The 20,303-nt window shown below is 33.3% G+C and overlaps 1 protein-coding gene across 1 annotated transcript; it reads right to left on the bottom strand.

Moving 5' to 3' along the window:
- Positions 1–3,639: 3,639 nt before the first annotated feature.
- Positions 3,640–19,586, bottom strand: LOC133194249 (uncharacterized). The gene is made up of 6 exons (XM_061330244.1): positions 19,547–19,586; positions 18,922–19,419; positions 6,075–6,304; positions 5,344–5,494; positions 5,012–5,140; positions 3,640–3,814 (listed from the first exon to the last, which is right to left on the bottom strand). Exons 1-6 carry the CDS (start codon positions 19,584–19,586, stop codon positions 3,681–3,683), a joined length of 1,182 nt encoding a protein of 393 aa, XP_061186228.1. The 3' UTR covers positions 3,640–3,680.
- Between the last annotated feature and the right edge of the window lie 717 nt (positions 19,587–20,303).

Raw genomic sequence — 20,303 nt, 5'->3', positions numbered from 1 at the left:
TTGAATTTTGAAAAAAAAACCTTTGAGAGTATACACAGAAAAGCTTATGGAAGATCTTAAGGTATTATGGAATACCGTCAAGGATAGTAGAACTGATTAAAGCTTTTTACTTGGAGTTTAATTGCTCTATTGGCAGCTCATCAGATGCATGCTTCATAGTAAAATCTGGCGTAAGGCTGGGTTGTGTGATGTCAGCTCTCCTTTTTATATTAGCAATAGACTGGGTATGAAATCAACCCTTAGTGGAGAAAACACATGAATAAGATGGACTCTTTTTACCAGTCTTGAAGACCTAGACTACGCAGATAACTTGGCCCTACTGTCACATCTAGAAAAGAATATGTAAAGTAAAACATCAAAATTAAAGAGTAATACAGAAAAAATTGGACTGAAGATCAATATAAAAAAACTGAAGTTATGTCATTAAATACCAAACAACCAGCAAGAATACAGGTAGGTGGAAATAACCTGAGCAACACAACAACATTTTCCTATCTTGGCAGCATAGTAACATCAGATGGGGGTGCGTACAAAGATATAAAGGCCAGACTAAGTAAAGCTAGGGGTGCCTTCATCAGCCTCAACAGCATCTGGAAAACAAATCACATAAGTAGAAGGAAGAAAACCAGTCAACAACATCACCAAATTAGCCCTTAGAAGGACACCAGAAGGGAAGAGGAAACCTGGTCGGCCAAAGAACAGCTGGCGAAGGACTGTGGAAAAGGAGATGAGAGAGCACAAACTAACTTGGGGAGAAGTGGGGAAAAAAATGCTCAAGATAGAGAGAAGTGGAAAAATCTAGTCCTTGCCCTATGTGCCCACGGGCATAACAAGGACTAGGTAGGTAGATAGTAATTGAATTAAGGTTCATAAACCCTCTGCTCATTCATATAAAATGCTGCTTTAACTAATGATTTTCCAAAAGAAATATGTAAAAACAATTATAGCATAGCTTGCGGGGCAAAAGTGGACAAAAAAGACACTATAACCTGGCAAATTTATGAAGGAATAATAGATATTTATGTCATTAAGATTTATCTCTCTTATCAGAGTATCGATGAACCTTAAGCACGTTGAATAAAATGAATAAATACAGGAACCCTTTAAGCAAACAAAGTTATTGTGGTCCGTACGGAATCAACTGTGATCGGTCAAAGCCGATCGCAAAAATCATTGATTTAAATGGGCATGGGAATATCGGTATAAAATTTGAATAATCTTTAGATCGTGATTATATTTGAACTGTTATATCACTTTGTTTGTCTGTATGTGTAATGCCTGAATGATATTAGGGAATCCAAGTCCTTAAACAGCCCTTAGCAGAGCACATCTCAGCTGACTCTGTCAGTTTCTAGTCACTTCTTTTATCCTTGATGAAAATAGAAATTCCCAAGGCAACATGTCAAAGAACCCGAGGTTCTGTATACACAACAGGCATCAAAAATAAAGTTACTGACATTGTAAGAAGGAAATCAATCAATAAAATGATGAATATGTTATTGCTCAAATATGTGCAGTAAAGGAAGTGCACATACTTGCACTGTATGTTTTGACGTTTTACTAAAGCTGCTAGAAGTTTGCGCTTTAATCAATAAATCTGGAGTTTTTAATACAATCTTTACCGTTTGTTTAAAATAGTGGGCCTATACATAAGGGCGAAAAGCAAAAGTTTTACCAAAAAAGAAGGGGGTGGAGGAAATGTAGTTCTGCTCTTTCAGTAACTGAAATTTCAAAGAATGAAAAAAAATTGTTTTTTTTCCTCCTATACAACTTTCAACAACTGTTAGTAGAAACCACTAGGATATACGGGTAATGGGGTTGTTCTTTTGTTCCAAAAAATCAATTCTCTGCGCTTTGCTCTTTCGCGGGCTTCACGTTATCAATTATTGCATAATCTAGCACCATGAAGTCATCGTCATCGCAATAGTCGATGCACGATGATGCGATAGTAAAGTACGTGGCCCTATCTGGATTCCATACTATGTAGACAGAACTTTATCGAGTTTTTTCTCTCCTCACATCATAAAACGTCATTTCGATTTTTTTTTTTATAAATATTTTGATTAATATTAGTAAGAGTGTCAATTTAACTCGGACAGACCCATTAAATGATAATTTTATTGAGATTAATCCTGAATGGTATTTCTCATGATTCCACTTGCTGATTCTGCCATGGTTGATTCCTTATCCTAATGTGTTAGAGATCTTGACTGTTTTGCAGATTGCTGGATGTTTGACTTGTTTGCACAATTATGTCGAAGTCGGATCTGGCGAACATCCAGTCGCCTGTTACCATTTTTCTTTGAAATTGACCAGAAAAGTTATAATACTCATTTTTATAAGCTTTAAACTTAACCTTTTTTTATGAAGAGATTTTTTTTTACCTTTCTTTGATTTAAAAATTGTATTGATATCGACAATGTTTCTTTTTATATCGATTGGTACAAAATTGTAAAATGCCATCTGCGATTGAAGTGCCAGTCAATAAAGTTTGCGCTGTGTTTGTACATGTTTACATTTCGCTTTTTGTGTTCAACATGGATGAAAAGTGTTTGAATATATAGAATGCGATCTACAGGGATAGTTTGTTATTCGGTAAAACAAAGTATCTAAATGGACGGTTTTCATAAGGGTATATTCATGTATTTACCAATATTGTGTGCGATAACGCAGAAATCTCAGACAATTCTAGAGACCTTTATTCCACACTTTGTGTTTAATATTTATGTAATTGAATGTTTAGAAAAATTAATAAATTGTTCCCCTTTGTTGATCATTTTTCTTTTTATAAAAAAATAAAAGGAGCTATTCTATAAATTATACTCAGTTTTCTGTAACTTAGGTGGACCTCTCACATGCGCACTTTTTGTATCATTACTACAACTATCACACGAGACGTAAAACAAAATGCAATCAATCAATCAATACAACCATCACAATATCTGGAAAATAAACTTTCAAATGATATGACAATAGAATCCATAGAAAGTCTGAACACAAAGAGGGATACCATATCTTCACAATATTGCACAACATTTAATAAAACAATTCTTTCCGTGTTTTCTAGTACCACCAACCCCAAAATCTTTTCTATCTGATCTAAGCGCTGGGTTTTGCTGTATCACAGACTGATACATGTCATTTTTTCTAGCTGATCGACATCATTTTTATAACCAATTCGTAATTTCTTACTTTGAAAATCGGAGGTTTGGGGGGATACATGCATGCAAGAACTTGTGCCTCATCCACCCACTCCACTTCCACAACTTGTCAAAACATTTGTCTGTCTGCTAAACTCTATTTTCTCTAAAACATGCCTTTTGCTTGAAAGGCTTAATGCATCTGTTTTTTTTAAACTTTCATAAAGTCAAACATTTAATTATTTTTATTGCTTCGATTTCTATAATCTGTCTAGCAAATGTTTTAATCAATAAGAAGCGACTCCATTTTGTATAAAGTCTTAGCATCCGGTATGTAAATACATTCGAGGTGTTTTTCCGAGCTTGCCGGAAAGACCCGTGAAGATGCCATTGATCAATAACATGCAGCAAATGTTTTAGTGCTGTCATACTTATACATAAAAAAAATCTTTATCAATCACAAACAAGATGAGTTCTACAAAATAAATACACGATTTAATAAATAAACATATATCAAATATATATATTGGAAAGTAAGATCTAGATGTGTGAAATAGGATTATTTCCCTTGTGATGATCTTCTGTAGAGTAAGGTGGTAAGGGATGGTCGTCACGTGGTGTATATGGCGGCGGACATGGACCCTCTGATGTTGTATAGTTGATATTGTCAATACCTACAAACAACAATCAGGATTTTAATTTTCACCATTAAATGTACAACTGTACTGTTTTCAAATTCAACAGTTGTACAATTTAAAGGTACTTTTTAATACAGACCAGAAAAAGACTAATAAGTTTAGGAAATGTTGTTACTGCTAGTATTTATGTACTAAGCCAGATAAAAAACTCATAATATATTGTTTTTAGCTCATCTGAGCTGTAAGCTCAAGTGAGCTTTTCTGATCACCTTCGTCCGTCTGTAAACTTTTCACATTTTCAACTTCTTCTCAAGAACCACTGGGCCAATTTTAACCAAAGTTGGTACAAAGCATTCTTGGGTGAAGGGGAGTTTAAATTGTTAAAAAGAAGGGCCAAGCCCACTCAATAGGGGAGATAATCAAGAAAAAACAAAAATAGGGTGGGGTCATTAAAAAATCTTCTCAAGAACCCCCGGGAGTAAGGTGGGGCCACAATGAGGAATCAAAGTTTTACATTGAAATATATAGGAAAAATCTTTAAAAATCTTCTCAAGAACCACTGGGACCAGAAAAGATGAAACTAATATGGAAGCATCCAGGGATAATGTAGATTCTAAATTGTTCAAATCATGACCCCCGGAGATAGGGTGGGGCCACAATGGGGAATCAAAATTTTCCATTGAAATATATAGGTCTTTTAAAGGAAACATCCTGTGGTAAATTCTAAATTGTTCAAATCATGACCCCCAGGGGTAGGGTGGGGCCACAATACGTATTAAAAGGGGAAAATCTGTTGAAGAACAGTAGGGCCAATGTTACTCAGGTTAGCGTTGTGGCCCATGGGCCTCTTGTTTTAACAAATATGCGTTGTAGAAAGCACCATCTTCTCGTTTCTAGGTTAATTTATTTTTAGGATTACAATACCATACCGTCGCCCGCGTGGCGCAGTGGTTTGAGCGTTTGCTCTAGAGTCGCGGAGAAAGGAGTTGATCCTTACGTTGCGGGTTTGAATCCCACTGTGGGACGTGGAGACAAGTCGTTTGGATGAGACCGTATAAACCGAAGTCCCGTGTCACAGTAGGCGCTGGCACGAAAAAGATTCCTCACTGCGCAAAGGCCGGGAGTGCCGAATATAGGTCTAAATTTGCAGTCCTCCACCGGCAAGTGGTGGCGTCTCAGTATGAGTGAAAAATTTCGAAGGGACATGAAACAAAGAAACAAACAATGCCATACCTGATAGACTATATAAGGTAGATGACCTGCGACTGTGACCTCTGTTAGAACGCCGTCTTCTGACTAACGTACAAAGAGCTACAATGAGGACCCACAGCAACGCACAGGCCGCTAACAGTCCTATTCCATCTATAAACAAATCAATACAACTAAAGTGAATAAATATATTTACATTTATTTTTCAATTTTAAAACAGGAATATAAAAGTAAACATCTTTTATAATTATACAATACTCATTATAGAAAAATATTACTAAAACTATTTCGGGTTTGCATAAATATTTGGCCTTTCATTACTATGATCTTCTCGAGCTGGGGTATACTCTACTTACAATATGTGGTATTTTTAGCGTATACTTTCAATGTGAAGCTGGTGGTATTCACCTTCCAGGCATACAGATCATGCATTTTAACCTCAATATCCAAGTTCATATTTGGATCATTGCAATGGGTCTGCGGAATTCTTTCATTGCAAAATACACTCTGAAAAAGTTTATACCCGAAAATGAATCCCGAACAGTGAGTGTGGGAAGGAGGAATATTTTTATTTTCAGCAAAATGTTATTTCAAGCCAACTTTATTATAATGTTATATATTATAACATGTGGGTAGATCTTGCCGATCAGAACGATTCCTTTTAGCGTAACCCAATATCTTTTGTTCTTTTAAAGCTTTCTACAAGGGTATCATAACAGCTACTGTATTAATTTTCCGAGGAAGAAATACTGGTTTTTGGATGTACACGTAGAACAGACTGTTGTTTAATTAAAGAATAAAAACTTGGTAATTGTTTTTAATAAAAAAATATCATCATATGTCCTAAAACATACATGCACAACCCTACTTTATTTTGATAAATTCAAGTTTTGCATATCCGTGATATAATACATTTCCGTACGATAAGCGATATATACATAGAAGTAGCAAAAGCGAAGAACTCTGATCTTGTTTTCTTGTGTGAAATCAAAACTGTTCGGTTTATAAAGATACTTTTCAAATGCAATCTTTTCCGTAAACATGTACAGTTATTTGATAAATCTTTATAATACAAGTTATGGCATACCTTGACATCGTTATATTTCAGGTAGAGTTTTGATGAGCAGTCTGACATTTTCCAGACGATGGGCTGAACACAGATCTTGTAATCATCAAAGGAGAAGATGTTGTCCCCCTCGGCGTAGAAGCCCACCCCACACCCTTTGATGGCGTAGCCATGCCACACGATCTCGTACGTCTTAAACTGGTTAACCTTATACGACGTATAGTATTCACATTCGTTTTTGTCCACATCAACTGCACAGAAATTAATAATAAGAAAGTAATGCCAAATTATGGTAGAACACAGAATAAAGCAATTTGAATCCAAAGTCTGAGGATAAAACACGGAAATCCAAAGTACTATTTCAAATATTATATATATGATTTAAAGGTATTAAGTCATAGTATCATATTGGACATTTGGTTCGGAATGGATATTTCCGTTGAAAAAAAAGCAGAAATACAATGCATTTAATCGCGATATAGCTTACTTACTCGTTTGAGAACTAGTACATACACAGTTAACGTATACTAAGAAAATAAATGTTGAATATACAAATATCTCCGGCGACATCCCAATAGACCTGCACCCTAGTAAAAAAAAAAGAAAGAAAAAACATCACATCTTTCAATTAAAACAAAAAAAAAAGATAGTTGTTTTCATATAGTATTACCATATTTGCATCTTTTAATTTAAAAAATACTATAATATTATATCAGTCCGTGATATATAATATACCGTTACACACAATTTGACAACATGATTCACTTTTTTAGCTCACCAGAAGGTTCAAGTGCGCTTTTCTGATCACAGTTGTCCGTCGTCTGTCTGCCCTCTGTCTGTCTGTTTGTCCGTCTGTTAATTTTTTTACATTATCGACTTCTTTTTTAGAAGCACTGAAACAATTAAATTTGCCATAAAGCATCATTGGATAATGGAAATTTAAATGAATTCTGGCCACACCCTCTTGAAAGTGGATAATTAAAAAAAAGATAAGTGGATGAAATAAAAAAAAAATCTTATTCTGAAGAAACACTTGGACTGCAAAGTTGAATATTATGTGAAAACTTTTGACATAGTGCAGATTCAAGTTTCTTCAAATCATGGTCCCGGGATATTATGGGACTATGTGTAACAATGGGAAGTCGAAGTTTAAAAAGGGGAAATATATATATAACAGTGCGACATTTAACTCCGGACACGACATTGTCCAGACTTTTTACTACCATTTCTAATTATGATGTCCAAAAATAAATTATAGCACTTGGTGGGATTTCTCAGCAGTATCTAGGGGTTTTATGTTGAACTCTCAAATATCTCTTTTTTTAAAGATATGAAGTCCTAAAAGTCAGGTTCCCATGGGAGAATGGTGGGATTTTTAGTCCTAACAACTATCCCACCTTTCTCCCATGGGAGAAAAAGTGTCAGATGGGATATTTTCTCCCATTGGGATTTTTTCTCCCACAAATTTGCTCAAATAGGGTAAATCCCACGGATATTGACAATGAGTCATTTTCTCCCATACATTGTAGAAACATGGGATATATCCCACAGATTATGATAATGATATCTCACTCATTATAATCTATGGGATATACCCCATGTTTCTACAATGTATGGGAGAAAATGACTCATTGTCAATATCCGTGGGATTTATCCTATTTGAGCAAATTTGTGGGACAAAAAATCCCGTTGGGAGAAAATATCCCATCTGACACTTTTTCTCCCATGGGAGAAAGGTGGGATAGTGTTGTATACATGTGTATATTTTATTGATAAAGACAACTCATTAGATATTTTCTTCATGTACTTATAATGATTTAGGCATCGTTTAAATATTTTTTTTTAGACTTGTTGAAAATCTGTAATTGAAATTTAATTGTTTTGTTTGATCTTAAGAAAGAGCATTACCGCACGTGTTTGTAATTTCTCATCTTGACATCTCTCTCTCCCGTCCCACGGTATCGATGCCATTCGCTTATAATTGTTATCAGATTTATGGTCAGATCTGAGACCAATGTTTCTTTGAATTTGTTATGCTTACTCACACTGTTTCCTGTTCTGTAAATTAATGCCATTGAGCTTTTCCCTAATTTTACCACTGTCTTAAAAATTGTTCGATTGGTTCATCTATGAAAAGTGGGTGGAGTTGTCAAGGATGAGGCGTGCGTGAGTTTGTCTGTAAGGATATTCTCTTAAAAAAAAACCTTTGAGTAAAAATGCAGTTTTGTTTTGTACTTTTAGACTTCAATAAATTCTAAACTTTAATCAGGAATTATTATTTTCAAAGCAACGTAAACATTACAGATAGTTGTTAGGACTAAAAATCCCACATTCTCCCATGGGATTCTGACTTTTAGGACTTCATATCTTTTAAAAAAGAGATGTTTGTGAGTTCAACATGAGACCCGTAGATACTGCTAAGAAATCCCACCAAGTGCTATAATTTATTTTTGGACAACAATTAGAAATGGGAGTAAAAAGTCTGGACGATGTTGTGTCCAGAATTAATTGTCGCACTGTTATATATAAGAAAAATCTTTAAATATATTCTCCCTAAAGACAGTAGGGCCATGATTAGTTATGTTAATATACAAGCATCCTCGGGAAGTGTGAATTCTAAATTCAAATCATTGTCCCCTGGGTAGAGTAAAGGTGAAAATATCAATAGGGATAAATTTTTACATGGGAATATAAATTATAGTAAAACATTTTTAAACATCTTCTTGTAAAGACTAACGAGCCATGATTAGTAATATTAATATTCAAGCAGCGTCAGATTTGCAGATTCATCGTCCACGGGGGTCGGGTTCAACGGACACATTTAGGGAAAAGAGTTTTACATGGACACAGGACATAAAAAAAATATTTTCAAGATTATCAAGGCCGAATAAATATAGATATTCAAGAAAGATGTATGAATTCAAATTTTTCATAATTTGAACCCTGGGGTTGGGGTCTTAAATTTGCCAAATGGATATGTACAGAAAAAATATCGTTCAAAAATCTTTTCTCCGGATCAGCAGGACTTAGGCAATGTAAGTCATATTGATACCGACGTATCCTCATGTTTTGTGGATTCAAGTTTGATTAAATTATAATATCTTGGGGCTTGGATACGGCTACAATATGGGATTAAAATTTTTCATGGGAAATAAAGAGGATATTCTTTTCTAAATTAGCCGGATCAAGGTGACGCAGATGAGCTTTAGGGCCCATGGGCCTTTTGTTTCCTTATTAAGCGTTATTACTCTAAATACAAGGAGAAAAACCACTCAGTTTCTATTCATTATTAAATGGATGACCATATTGATACAAATTCTTTCGTAAATTATCTATGTATTAGATGTCCCTACTTAATCTAGTTAATTTATTATTCCCTCCGTCCCAACTAATTTTTCATAATTAACAATTTTTTTTATAAATAATGTATGAGGAATCCTGTCTGTTATATGACTGTATAAAAAAAAGAGGACCACATTCCATGTTTACACATGGGTTATTCAGTAAATACTTACAGGATGATGTAAATTATCTTAAGCTTCAAGGCATTTTTTTCAATAAGTTCATACATGTATCATTATTTTATCTTATTGCAAATTATTTGTGAAAGTAGCATATTTTTTTTACATATAGTATTCAATATAGCCATAGTTTACTTTAAACAATTTATTACAAATGGCCAGCATTAAAGTGCAAAATGTATTTTTACCTAACTAGTATTCATTAAAAAATCACAAAACACGTGATCTAGTTTTTCATTTTGATTCCTAAAAAAATAACGTCAAATTTTCATTCATCACACTGGACAGTTTTATTTTAACATAATTCCTACGAAGAAAGGAGAATGTTTACGTATTGCATTTGCACCTAAATACTTATTTTTAATTACATATGAACCAAATCATGTTGTAACCTGGACCTGCTCAAGTCAGCCATCGTATAACCATTACAGATTCATTGATGTAAATATTGCTTTTTTGTAAGAATATAAAGGTAACACTAATCCATGTACCTACCTTATTTAATGCATGTTTATCTTATACGGGTATGTGTTAGAAGTCTAGGCAGTACGACTGACTCCGATATTGTGATATAGGGAGAGAGGGATAAGATAAAAGATTAATCTTATCAAAACAAAGGTCAATTTCCACATCTCCGAATTTTTATACAACTAGCATTTGTTTAGGCATGTTTTGTAACGGTACATATTGTCGATCTGTACATATTGATGTCAGTGTCAATATGTACCTACCCTCACTGTACATATTGTCGCCGACTGAATAGATACACATGCACATATTGTCGCCAGCGACAATATGTGCCTTTCCTCACTACACATATTGTCTCTCCACAGATGGGGTTGCTTTAGGATTTTTTGTTGTTGCTGTTGTAGTTTTGTGAATTTAATTGGTGTGAAAATCACACAAAGGTATCTCGTAGTGTATTTTAGGTATTTCATACCTGGTCAATTTTTTCAATCTGTAATTAAGTAGAAGGACTTTCGCAAAGTTACGTGTTACTTTTTTTTTTCTTTTTTTATTTTTATCGAATGACTAGTTTGAGTATGCGCAAAAGATCCAAAAGAAATGAACACTCCTTTTTTGACTGATGAATAGATTTTTTTTGTTTGCAAGAGAATTTATACTGTTTACCATAATAAGAATATAACTGCATTTTATTGCGCAGCACTACAGTTCAATGTCAATTAATAAAATGAAGCCCATTTTTGTTTTACATTATGGTATTGAAAATAAGGTGTAAATTGACATATTTCCTAACATATTTTTATTTTTAATAATGGAATATTGTTTTCTTTGATATGAATCAAAATTAACAATCTGTAATTAAGTCGAAGGACTTTCGCAAAGTTACGTGTTACTGGGTTTTTTTTTTAATCGAATGACTAGTTTGAGTACGTGCAAAAGATCCAAAAGGAATGAACACTCCTTTTTTGACTGATGAGTGGATTTTTTTTGTTTGCAAGAGAATTTATACTGTTTACCATAATAAGAATATAACTGCATTTTATTGCGCAGCACTACAATTCAATGTCAATTAATAAAATGAAGTCCATTTTTGTTTTACATTATGGTATTGAAAATAAGGTGTAAATTGACATATTTCCTAACATATTTTTATTTTTAATAATGGAATATTGTTTTCTTTGATATGAATCAAAATTAACAATCTGTAATTAAGTCGAAGGACTTTCGCAAAGTTACGTGTTACTGGGTTTTTTTTTAATCGAATGACTAGTTTGAGTATGTGCAAAAGATCCAAAAGAAATGAACACTCCTTTTTGACTGATGAGTGGATTTTTTTTTTGTTTGCAAGAGAATTTATACTGTTTACCATAATAAGAATATAACTGCATTTTATTGCGCAGCACTACAGTTCAATGTCAATTAATAAAATGAAGTCCATTTTTGTTTTACATTATGGTATTGAAAATAAGGTGTAAATTGACATATTTCCTAACATATTTTTATTTTTAATAATGGAATATTGTTTTCTTTGATATGAATCAAAATTAACAATCTGTAATTAAGTCGAAGGACTTTCGCAAAGTTACGTGTTACTGGGTTTTTTTTTTTAATCGAATGACTAGTTTGAGTACGTGCAAAAGATCCAAAAGGAATGAACACTCCTTTTTTGACTGATGAGTGGATTTTTTTTGTTTGCAAGAGAATTTATACTGTTTACCATAATAAGAATATAACTGCATTTTATTGCGCAGCACTACAATTCAATGTCAATTAATAAAATGAAGTCCATTTTTGTTTTACATTATGGTATTGAAAATAAGGTGTAAATTGACATATTTCCTAACATATTATTATTTTTAATAATGGAATATTGTTTTCTTTGATATGAATCAAAATTAACAATCTGTAATTAAGTCGAAGGACTTTCGCAAAGTTACGTGTTACTGGGTTTTTTTTTAATCGAATGACTAGTTTGAGTATGTGCAAAAGATCCAAAAGAAATGAACACTCCTTTTTGACTGATGAGTGGATTTTTTTTTTGTTTGCAAGAGAATTTATACTGTTTACCATAATAAGAATATAACTGCATTTTATTGCGCAGCACTACAGTTCAATGTCAATTAATAAAATGAAGTCCATTTTTGTTTTACATTATGGTATTGAAAATAAGGTGTAAATTGACATATTTCCTAACATATTTTTATTTTTAATAATGGAATATTGTTTTCTTTGATATGAATCAAAATTAACAATCTGTAATTAAGTCGAAGGACTTTCGCAAAGTTACGTGTTACTGGGTTTTTTTTTTTTAATCGAATGACTAGTTTGAGTACGTGCAAAAGATCCAAAAGGAATGAACACTCCTTTTTTGACTGATGAGTGGATTTTTTTTGTTTGCAAGAGAATTTATACTGTTTACCATAATAAGAATATAACTGCATTTTATTGCACAGCACTACAATTCAGTGTCAATTAATAAAATGAAGTCCATTTTTGTTTTACATTATGGTATTGAAAATAAGGTGTAAATTGACATATTTCCTAACATATTCTTATTTTTAAAAAAGTTTTGAAAAACAGACTGGATGGAATATTTTCAATCAATTTTCTTATATGATTGTTCTCTTTCATACGAATCTAAATTAACAATGCAGTAATAATGTCGAATGATTTTTCGACAATTTTTTTCATTGCTGTTTATTACTTTATGCAACGCCTAGTTTGGGTATAAGAAAGATTGAAAAAGAGAGAAATCTCGTGTTTGACTGATGAGTGTAAATTTTGAGAGTGATGCAGATAAGCACCAGGAAGGATAAACAGAATATATTCTAATAACAGTACTTAGAGCTAAGTTCTCATTAAAGAACAGTTACTTTTGCTGATTTTTTTATTGAAAGACTGATATGGATATATGCGAACCATCCCGAGAAAATTGGAGTGTCGAGTGAAGTTCTTTAATTGCAAGCTAATTAATTTTGCTTTTAAATAAAAATATAACTGTCCTACAATACATTGCATTGTAATGCTTGATGTACTGTTTAATTAAAACATACTTGGTCAATTTTTATTATTAGGCAAAACAGTGAGGAAAAAAAAAACTTTCCTGTTTGACTGATGAGTGAATATTTTGAGACTCAAACAAAGCGCCGATGACTTTGTAGAACAATCAAAAACGCTTTTCAATACTGCTTAGCAGTATTTGTTTAGTGAGATAAGCTCACACTAAGTCCTTTACACGCGGCATTACCCGTAAAGCTCTAATTTTCGCCGTAAATTATCACATAAGTGAAGATTTATTCAGTAGATTGTGATTTTATTAATCCCGTGGACTCATTTCTGTTTAAAATCATAAAAATCTTTCATAAAATTCTTGAAACACATTTTTATAGGACATGTTTTTAAAAGAAACAGATTATAGCAATTTCCTGTTTACTGCCAATTTTATTTATAAAACCGGTTCTACCCTATAACCTTAGAATGGGTACCTACACCACGTGTCTTGAATTTAAATCACAATAACATAAGTAGGGGTGCAGCATGTGAAATGAAAAAGTTATAACGTCTGGCTTGTACAAATTCTATAAAAAAAGAATCTTCATACACATATTAAAGAATAAGCAATCAAATCTTTATATCGATATTGGCATTTTTTATTTCCTTCAATATCCATGTATACATTTAATAATTCTACAAATCAAGGGGGGAGGGGGTCCCCTCCTCGAACTGCGCACGCTCTTCTTTTTCCCCTAAGCGGGGGTCACAATTTTTTTAATTAGCTTGTTAAGTGTTGACACCAATCTAAAAATTATTGTAGATCTTTGTATTTCGTTTAATGAACAATGAATTGCTATGTAAATTAAGTATGAGGTGTGTATCAAAATCAATATCAATTCGGTTTTAGGTGGAAACACTATGGCGCGCCTCAGTACCATCCGGAAATACTTTTTCAGAAAAACAACACTATCTTTAAGGAGGCTCATTACACCCACAGTTTATTTTAGATTTCATTACAGCACTCAATTGGTTTGATAGTCCTCTCTGTTTTAGTTAAATTTATGTTTATTTCCCCCTTGCTCTTTTCAACTGCATACCACTATCTTTTATTTTTATGCCCCCGTATCGAAGATTCGGGGGTATATAGTTTTTGCCCTGTCCATCCGCCTGTCTATCTGTCTGTTTATCCGCAAAAACTTTAACCTTGCCCATAACTTTTGATTGGTTGGAGCTAAGGCTTTCATATTTCACATGTGTAATCCTTGTGGCAAGACCTTTCTTTGGGTACCACCATATTTGACCTTTTGATCTTGACCTTGGAGTTTGACCCAGTTTTGCAAAATTTTATTGAACATTAACCTTGGCTATATCTTTTGAACAGTTGGTGCTAGGGCTTTCATACTTCACATGTGTAATTCTTGTGACAAGACCTTCCTTTGGATACCAACAACTTTGACCTTTTGACATTGACCTAGGAGTTTGACCTACTTTTGAAAAACTTTAACATTGGCCATAACTTTTGAACTGTTAGTGCTAGGGCTTTCATACTTCAAATGTGTAATTCTTGTGACAAGACCTTCCTTAGAATACAAACAACTTTGACCTTAGGACGTTGATCTTAGGGTTTGGCCTACTTTTGAAAAACTTTAACCTTGGGCATAGGTTATGAACGGTTGATGCTAGGGCTTTCATACTTCACATATGTAATCCTTATAACAAGGCCTTCCTGTGGAAACCAACAACTTTGACCTTGACCTTGGAGTTTGACCTACTTTTGGAAAACTCTAACCTTTGTCATAACTTTTGAACATACTTCAAATATGTAATCCTTGTGACAAGACCTTTCTTTGGATACCAATAACTTTGACCCTTTGATCTTGACCTTGGATTTTGACGTACTTTTGGAAAACTCTAACCTTGGCCATAACTTTTGAATGGTTGGTGGTAGGGCTTTCATACTTCACATATGTAAACCTTGTGACAAGACCTTCCTTTGAATACCAACAATTGTAATCCATTTACCTTGACCTTGGAGTTTGGCTACTTTTGGAAAACTTTAACCTTGGTCATAACTTTTGAACGATGGGTGCTTCGGCTTTTAACCTATGTATTTCTTGGGAGAAGGCCTTTCCTTGGGCACCATTAATTTTGACCATTTGACCTTGACCTTGATGTTTGACATACTTTTGAAAAAACTTTATCCTTTTCCATATCTGTTCAACGGTTGCTGCCATGGCTTTCATATTTCACAGGTATATTCCTCGAGACAAAACCTTACTTTAGGTACCAACATATTTGATTTGCATTTGAGAAAGTTTAACTGTTGCTATAAGTTGCCATACGTGGGCATCAGTGTTTCACAAACACATCTTGTTTACCTCTGTGACTAAAAGTATGAATACTAAGAGGATATTAAGGAAAATAAATCTAAATTTAAAAATAGGAAAGTAGGAAAAACTAGGAAAAAGTAGGAACAGTGGAAAGTCTGCATTCCATAATCTTTAAGGTCAACATTCATGAAATTTAAGTAACATTTATTAAGACAGAGAAATACTGACTTGTAACTTTCATTGCCTTAGACTGTTGTTTTGAATTCTAAAATCCCGAATTTAAAGAAATACGTAAATTTCCCACAGTGCTCAAGAAATACGTGTATCTACTGATGTCATTAATAAATACATGTATTTACTAAACTTTTCAACATTTTTTACACGCATTTACTAACAATGTTAGTTGAACTGTGAACTATTTATGTTGATGTTTTAAACATCTACAGATTTATTTTACTGGTCTTTTTTATTGATCCTCTATACATTGAACAAGGAATAGCTCTAAATCATCAGAATTTTTCCTGGAAATTGAATGTAAACATGGTACCCCTATCTAAAATAAAGATATATATCTTCCAAATGATGTTTGTATTTTCAGTAAAAGTCGCATATGTGGAAACATATATCAATGACTAACTGCGTGAGAAAAATAATGTAAAATTGAAATATCTAATTTTTTGTCAAATTAACGGTGCTGTATGGCACATCATCTTTTGATTTAGGCCAAGATACTAGCAGATTAATTGAATACTATGTTCAAGTTTTTACATCCATGTAGGTAAGCAACAGTGATATATATATTCATTAAGACTTCGTTCTCCATGAACATTTTTCCTAAGAATATATGGCTGTTATTCTTTGTTGAAAATGAAACAGATGAATTCAATATTTTTACTAAATTTTTTATTGTTCAAAAATATTTTTCTTTAGTGTATGGAGGGTTCTTAATTAAGAGATTTAAGTGTTAAAAAGTTGGAGATGCTGAAAAGTAAATAAGATCCTCTATAAACTTTTGATAAAAAATGTTTTTTGGACTTGGAGATAACTATATTTTATAAATGTAAAAAATATTGTTTTATTTATTTTCATTTTCAAAAAAGGAACCTGTCATTCTCCCCCACCAAAAATGTTAAAAGACAACAAAGTACCCATCAATAGATATTACTGTTGCTTGATCAAATAGGAAAAACACATGCAAATGAATTATTGAATTACTTTATCTTGGTCTGCTATTTTAAATATTAAGAATACTTGAATTGATTTAAGTTGTATATTACACAGTTGATTTTTTGAACTCTTGATCAGTAAAAACGTGCAAAAATTGCTACAATTTTCAGTAAATTCATGTAATTCCTAGCCATATTCAGTTATTACATGTATTTCCTAAAACAGCAAGTAAATACATGAATTTAATAAATGGTTTAGGAAATACATATAATTTCTGATTTCATATATTTATGTTTTAAATGATTCAAGTCAGTGTAAACCTTAAATATGCCCAAAAATTTTATATGCTATCAAAGAAATTTTGTGCATTATAATCTCTAAAAATCGCTGTTGATACAATTTGCATTTCTCTTCTTCGTTAGTTTTATGATCAATGATTAAATAAGTTGTTACTATTCAATACATGTTTGATTTCGATAACTATCTTTTCGCATTAATAGCCATTTCATATTTTGCTGAAATATGAGCTGTTCATCCTTTCAATATTGAAATTAAAAAATCTTCTTAGTATTACAAAATCAATTAAAAACATCCTGTTCATTTAAGATTAATGTTCTGACTGCAAATATTTTATTGTTTGCTCTGCTCCTATTTTGTATTGTATAATGGACTTTTGAGCTTGAATACTGTTCGTTATCTCCGTATATTTCATTCATAATGGCGTTTAAGGTAGTGGATTTAGATCCTGCTCTGATTGATTGATTGATTGATTGATTGTATGTTGTTTTACGTCCCATTCGAGAATTTTTCACTCATATAGAGACGTCACCATATACCGGTGAAGGGCTTCAAATTTTGACCTTTACTCGGCACTCAGGGCCATTGAGCAGTGAGGGATCTTTATCGTGCCAACGCCTGCCGTGACACGGGGCCTCGGTTTTTAAGGTCTCATCCAAAGGACCCGCAACTTTCACTTCAAAGTGCCGAGCGCATGGCGAAGGAAGAGTTGCTACCCATTTTTTATCGACTTAGATCAGTCGCGGCCGAGATTCGAACTCACGACCTCCCGATCACGAAGCGAGCGCTCTATCGACTGAGCTACCGTGAACGGTAGATCCTGCTCTGTATTTGCCTAGTATTTAATTAAAAAAGAATAAAAACTTTTTTCACTGTATTTTTACTAAGAAGCACCTGTACTTAAAACCTTTTTTTTTTTTTTTGCTGTATAAAAGTATAAAATGAAGTATGCTGATGTTTTCTAAAATTGTGCCAAGTTTGGTTGAAACTGAATCAAAACTGTACGAGGGGTACCATTTTGAAATATTTCACATTTTTCCAGTTGGGTATATCAACACAAATTAAGAGAATCATAGGCCTTAGTTTAGTATATTTCTGAAGGAGTTCATTTTTTTAATCAAACCAAAACTGTATAGAAGGTGTAGATATTTGAAAAAAAAATCCTTGTGTTAATAATTTAACATTATTCAGATCACAACATTAAAAACTAAAAGAGAACATTGTGCACCAAGGTGTGCCTGTCTTCCAAGTCATATTGAAATGAGAAAAAATCTTAAACAGTAATGGCCTTTAAAAGAATTTTACATACATTTCTATCTTCAAAAACCATGAAAACTCCGTTCTACTGAATGAAAAAAACAGATACAACGAATGTTCCTTGATGTATTCCCCCGCGTTCCGAGTTTAACTAAATTGGACCAAAATCGTACGAGTAGTAGCGTTTGGAAAGAATTTCTGAGAATTTTCTGATTTTTGTAACCATAGTATCACAGGGCCGCCAAATCAAAACCGATAAAAGGAAATTTAATCATAGTGTAAACTGCTTGTGTCCCAAGATTTATCGAAATCAGAAAAAAAGCTGTAGCAGGAGAAACAATTTGAAAAGTTACTTAAGGGGTGTGCAATAGTCATGACCTTGAATATGACTAAATATACATTGGATGGATTTACAGAGATATGCCTCTTTTCTATAGTAATTCTCATAGGTAATTAATTCATGCTAAAATAATGCTTTCTGCTCATTAGATTTTTGATGAGCAGATTTTTTACTGCATTTTTTTGTACACATTAGATTTCGTTTATCACAAAATAATTTCTGTTGCAATTAGTTTTGCGTTTGGCCTATATTTTCGCTAAATTGACTGCATGGAATGGCCGAATGGGTGACGTATGGGCAGAAGTTGTTGGAGAATGTTTTACTGCGATCGGACAGAGAGATTCTTGGTATTTGTATGATTCTCCCTATATAAAATGCAAATTGGATATCAAATATAGCATTTCATTGCTAGTGCTTCCTTGGAGTTAAAAATGACAATATCAGTTTCTGAAATGTAGAATTCGTTGTTTTCAGAATTGTATCTGAAATGGATTAACACTGTGATAGGTTTCTCTGCCATGGATCTGCAGCCAAGGAGATTTTTGCGGCCGACGAAGAATCATTCAACATTTCAATGTGTCTCTCTAGTGTCTTCTTTAGGACTTTATACTCATCGTTGTTCTTCTTCATTTGATTGGATGCTAATTCCTCCAATCGTCCACGAGATTCGTCCAGCTCGGATTTCAGGCTGGACACTATTTCATTCTTTAGTTTGACCTCTTCTCTAAGATCTCTGTTTTCAGTTTCTAACTCATTGATACGCTCATTTAGATCTTCCAACTCCTTTGTGATTTTATCGTGAGCTGTTTTCCATTTTTGTTTTTCTATATTGGCGGCTGTTAATTTTTCCCACTTCTTCTCTTCGTTTTCTTTCATAGATTCTTTCAGCTTTTTATATTTTTCAGTTATTCTGTAACTGTCATTAGAGTTCACTAGATCTTCGACTTTCTTTTCCAAATTCAAAATCGCAGTCTGCCCTTTCTCGTAATCATACACTTTCAAGTTATCAACCTTTTTATCTATGAGTTTTTCGATTTCGAGTTTTATCGCAGCCCGTGCTTTTTTTAATCAGATCAGCTATCCTTATCTCCATGTTATCGCTGAATGAAGAAAACATCTCACTGAATTGATCCGCAACATCTGCCTGTCCCAGACTGGTCATTTTTCTGTGGGATGTTTCAACATTTCCAACAGATTTAATTCTCTGTAAATTCAGTGAAAGGAACTTACCATTTAGTAAACGTATTTAATCATAAGTAAAAATTATTTTATTTTTCAAAAAGGTTATATGCATATATAATGTACAAATTACTTTTGTACGTTTCATAATTGGACTTACTTGAGTTGAGGAAGAGATATTTGAGCTTACTAGTCTTCGGTTTTCTTTCAAAATTACATTCTTTGTTGGCGATGAAACTTAGGAATAATTAGAAGAGTATAAATAATTGCTTTTGTTCAATGTTGAATGCTTCAATATCATTCGGTACACGTATAACGATATATTTATATCGATGAAAATTGTTTTTTAAGCATTAAATGTTGATTGTACTTCTAGACGTTTAACTTTCACTTACCACCCAATACGGTACTTTGCAGTTTTTCGACGATATGAACGTGTCTCTCTTGTCGCAGCGCATGCAAAAACACGCTGTAGGTATCACGAGAAGGAGCGTGCAGCAAGAGTTGTACAAACTTGTTGAACTTCCGTTGAGAGGTAGGTGGTGTTACCTGTTCTATTTTTTCCCTGTCCTCAAATACAAAAACATCATTCTCAATGAGGACATCGATGATGCCGTCCAGGTCAGTAAGACGCTCCTTTAGATATGTCAGGTTCTGCTTGATTCGCTTCTTCTCCTCCTTATTCATGGTCCCGGATTTT

This window comes from Saccostrea echinata, unplaced genomic scaffold (genome assembly GCF_033153115.1).
Source record: "Saccostrea echinata isolate AGI-Se365-2 ecotype Australia unplaced genomic scaffold, CSIRO_AGI_Sech_v1 ptg000029l, whole genome shotgun sequence".
NCBI classification, from domain to species: Eukaryota; Metazoa; Mollusca; class Bivalvia; order Ostreida; family Ostreidae; genus Saccostrea; species Saccostrea echinata.
The sequence above is the reverse complement of the archived record's forward strand: the minus strand, read 5'-3'. Positions and strand labels throughout refer to the sequence as shown.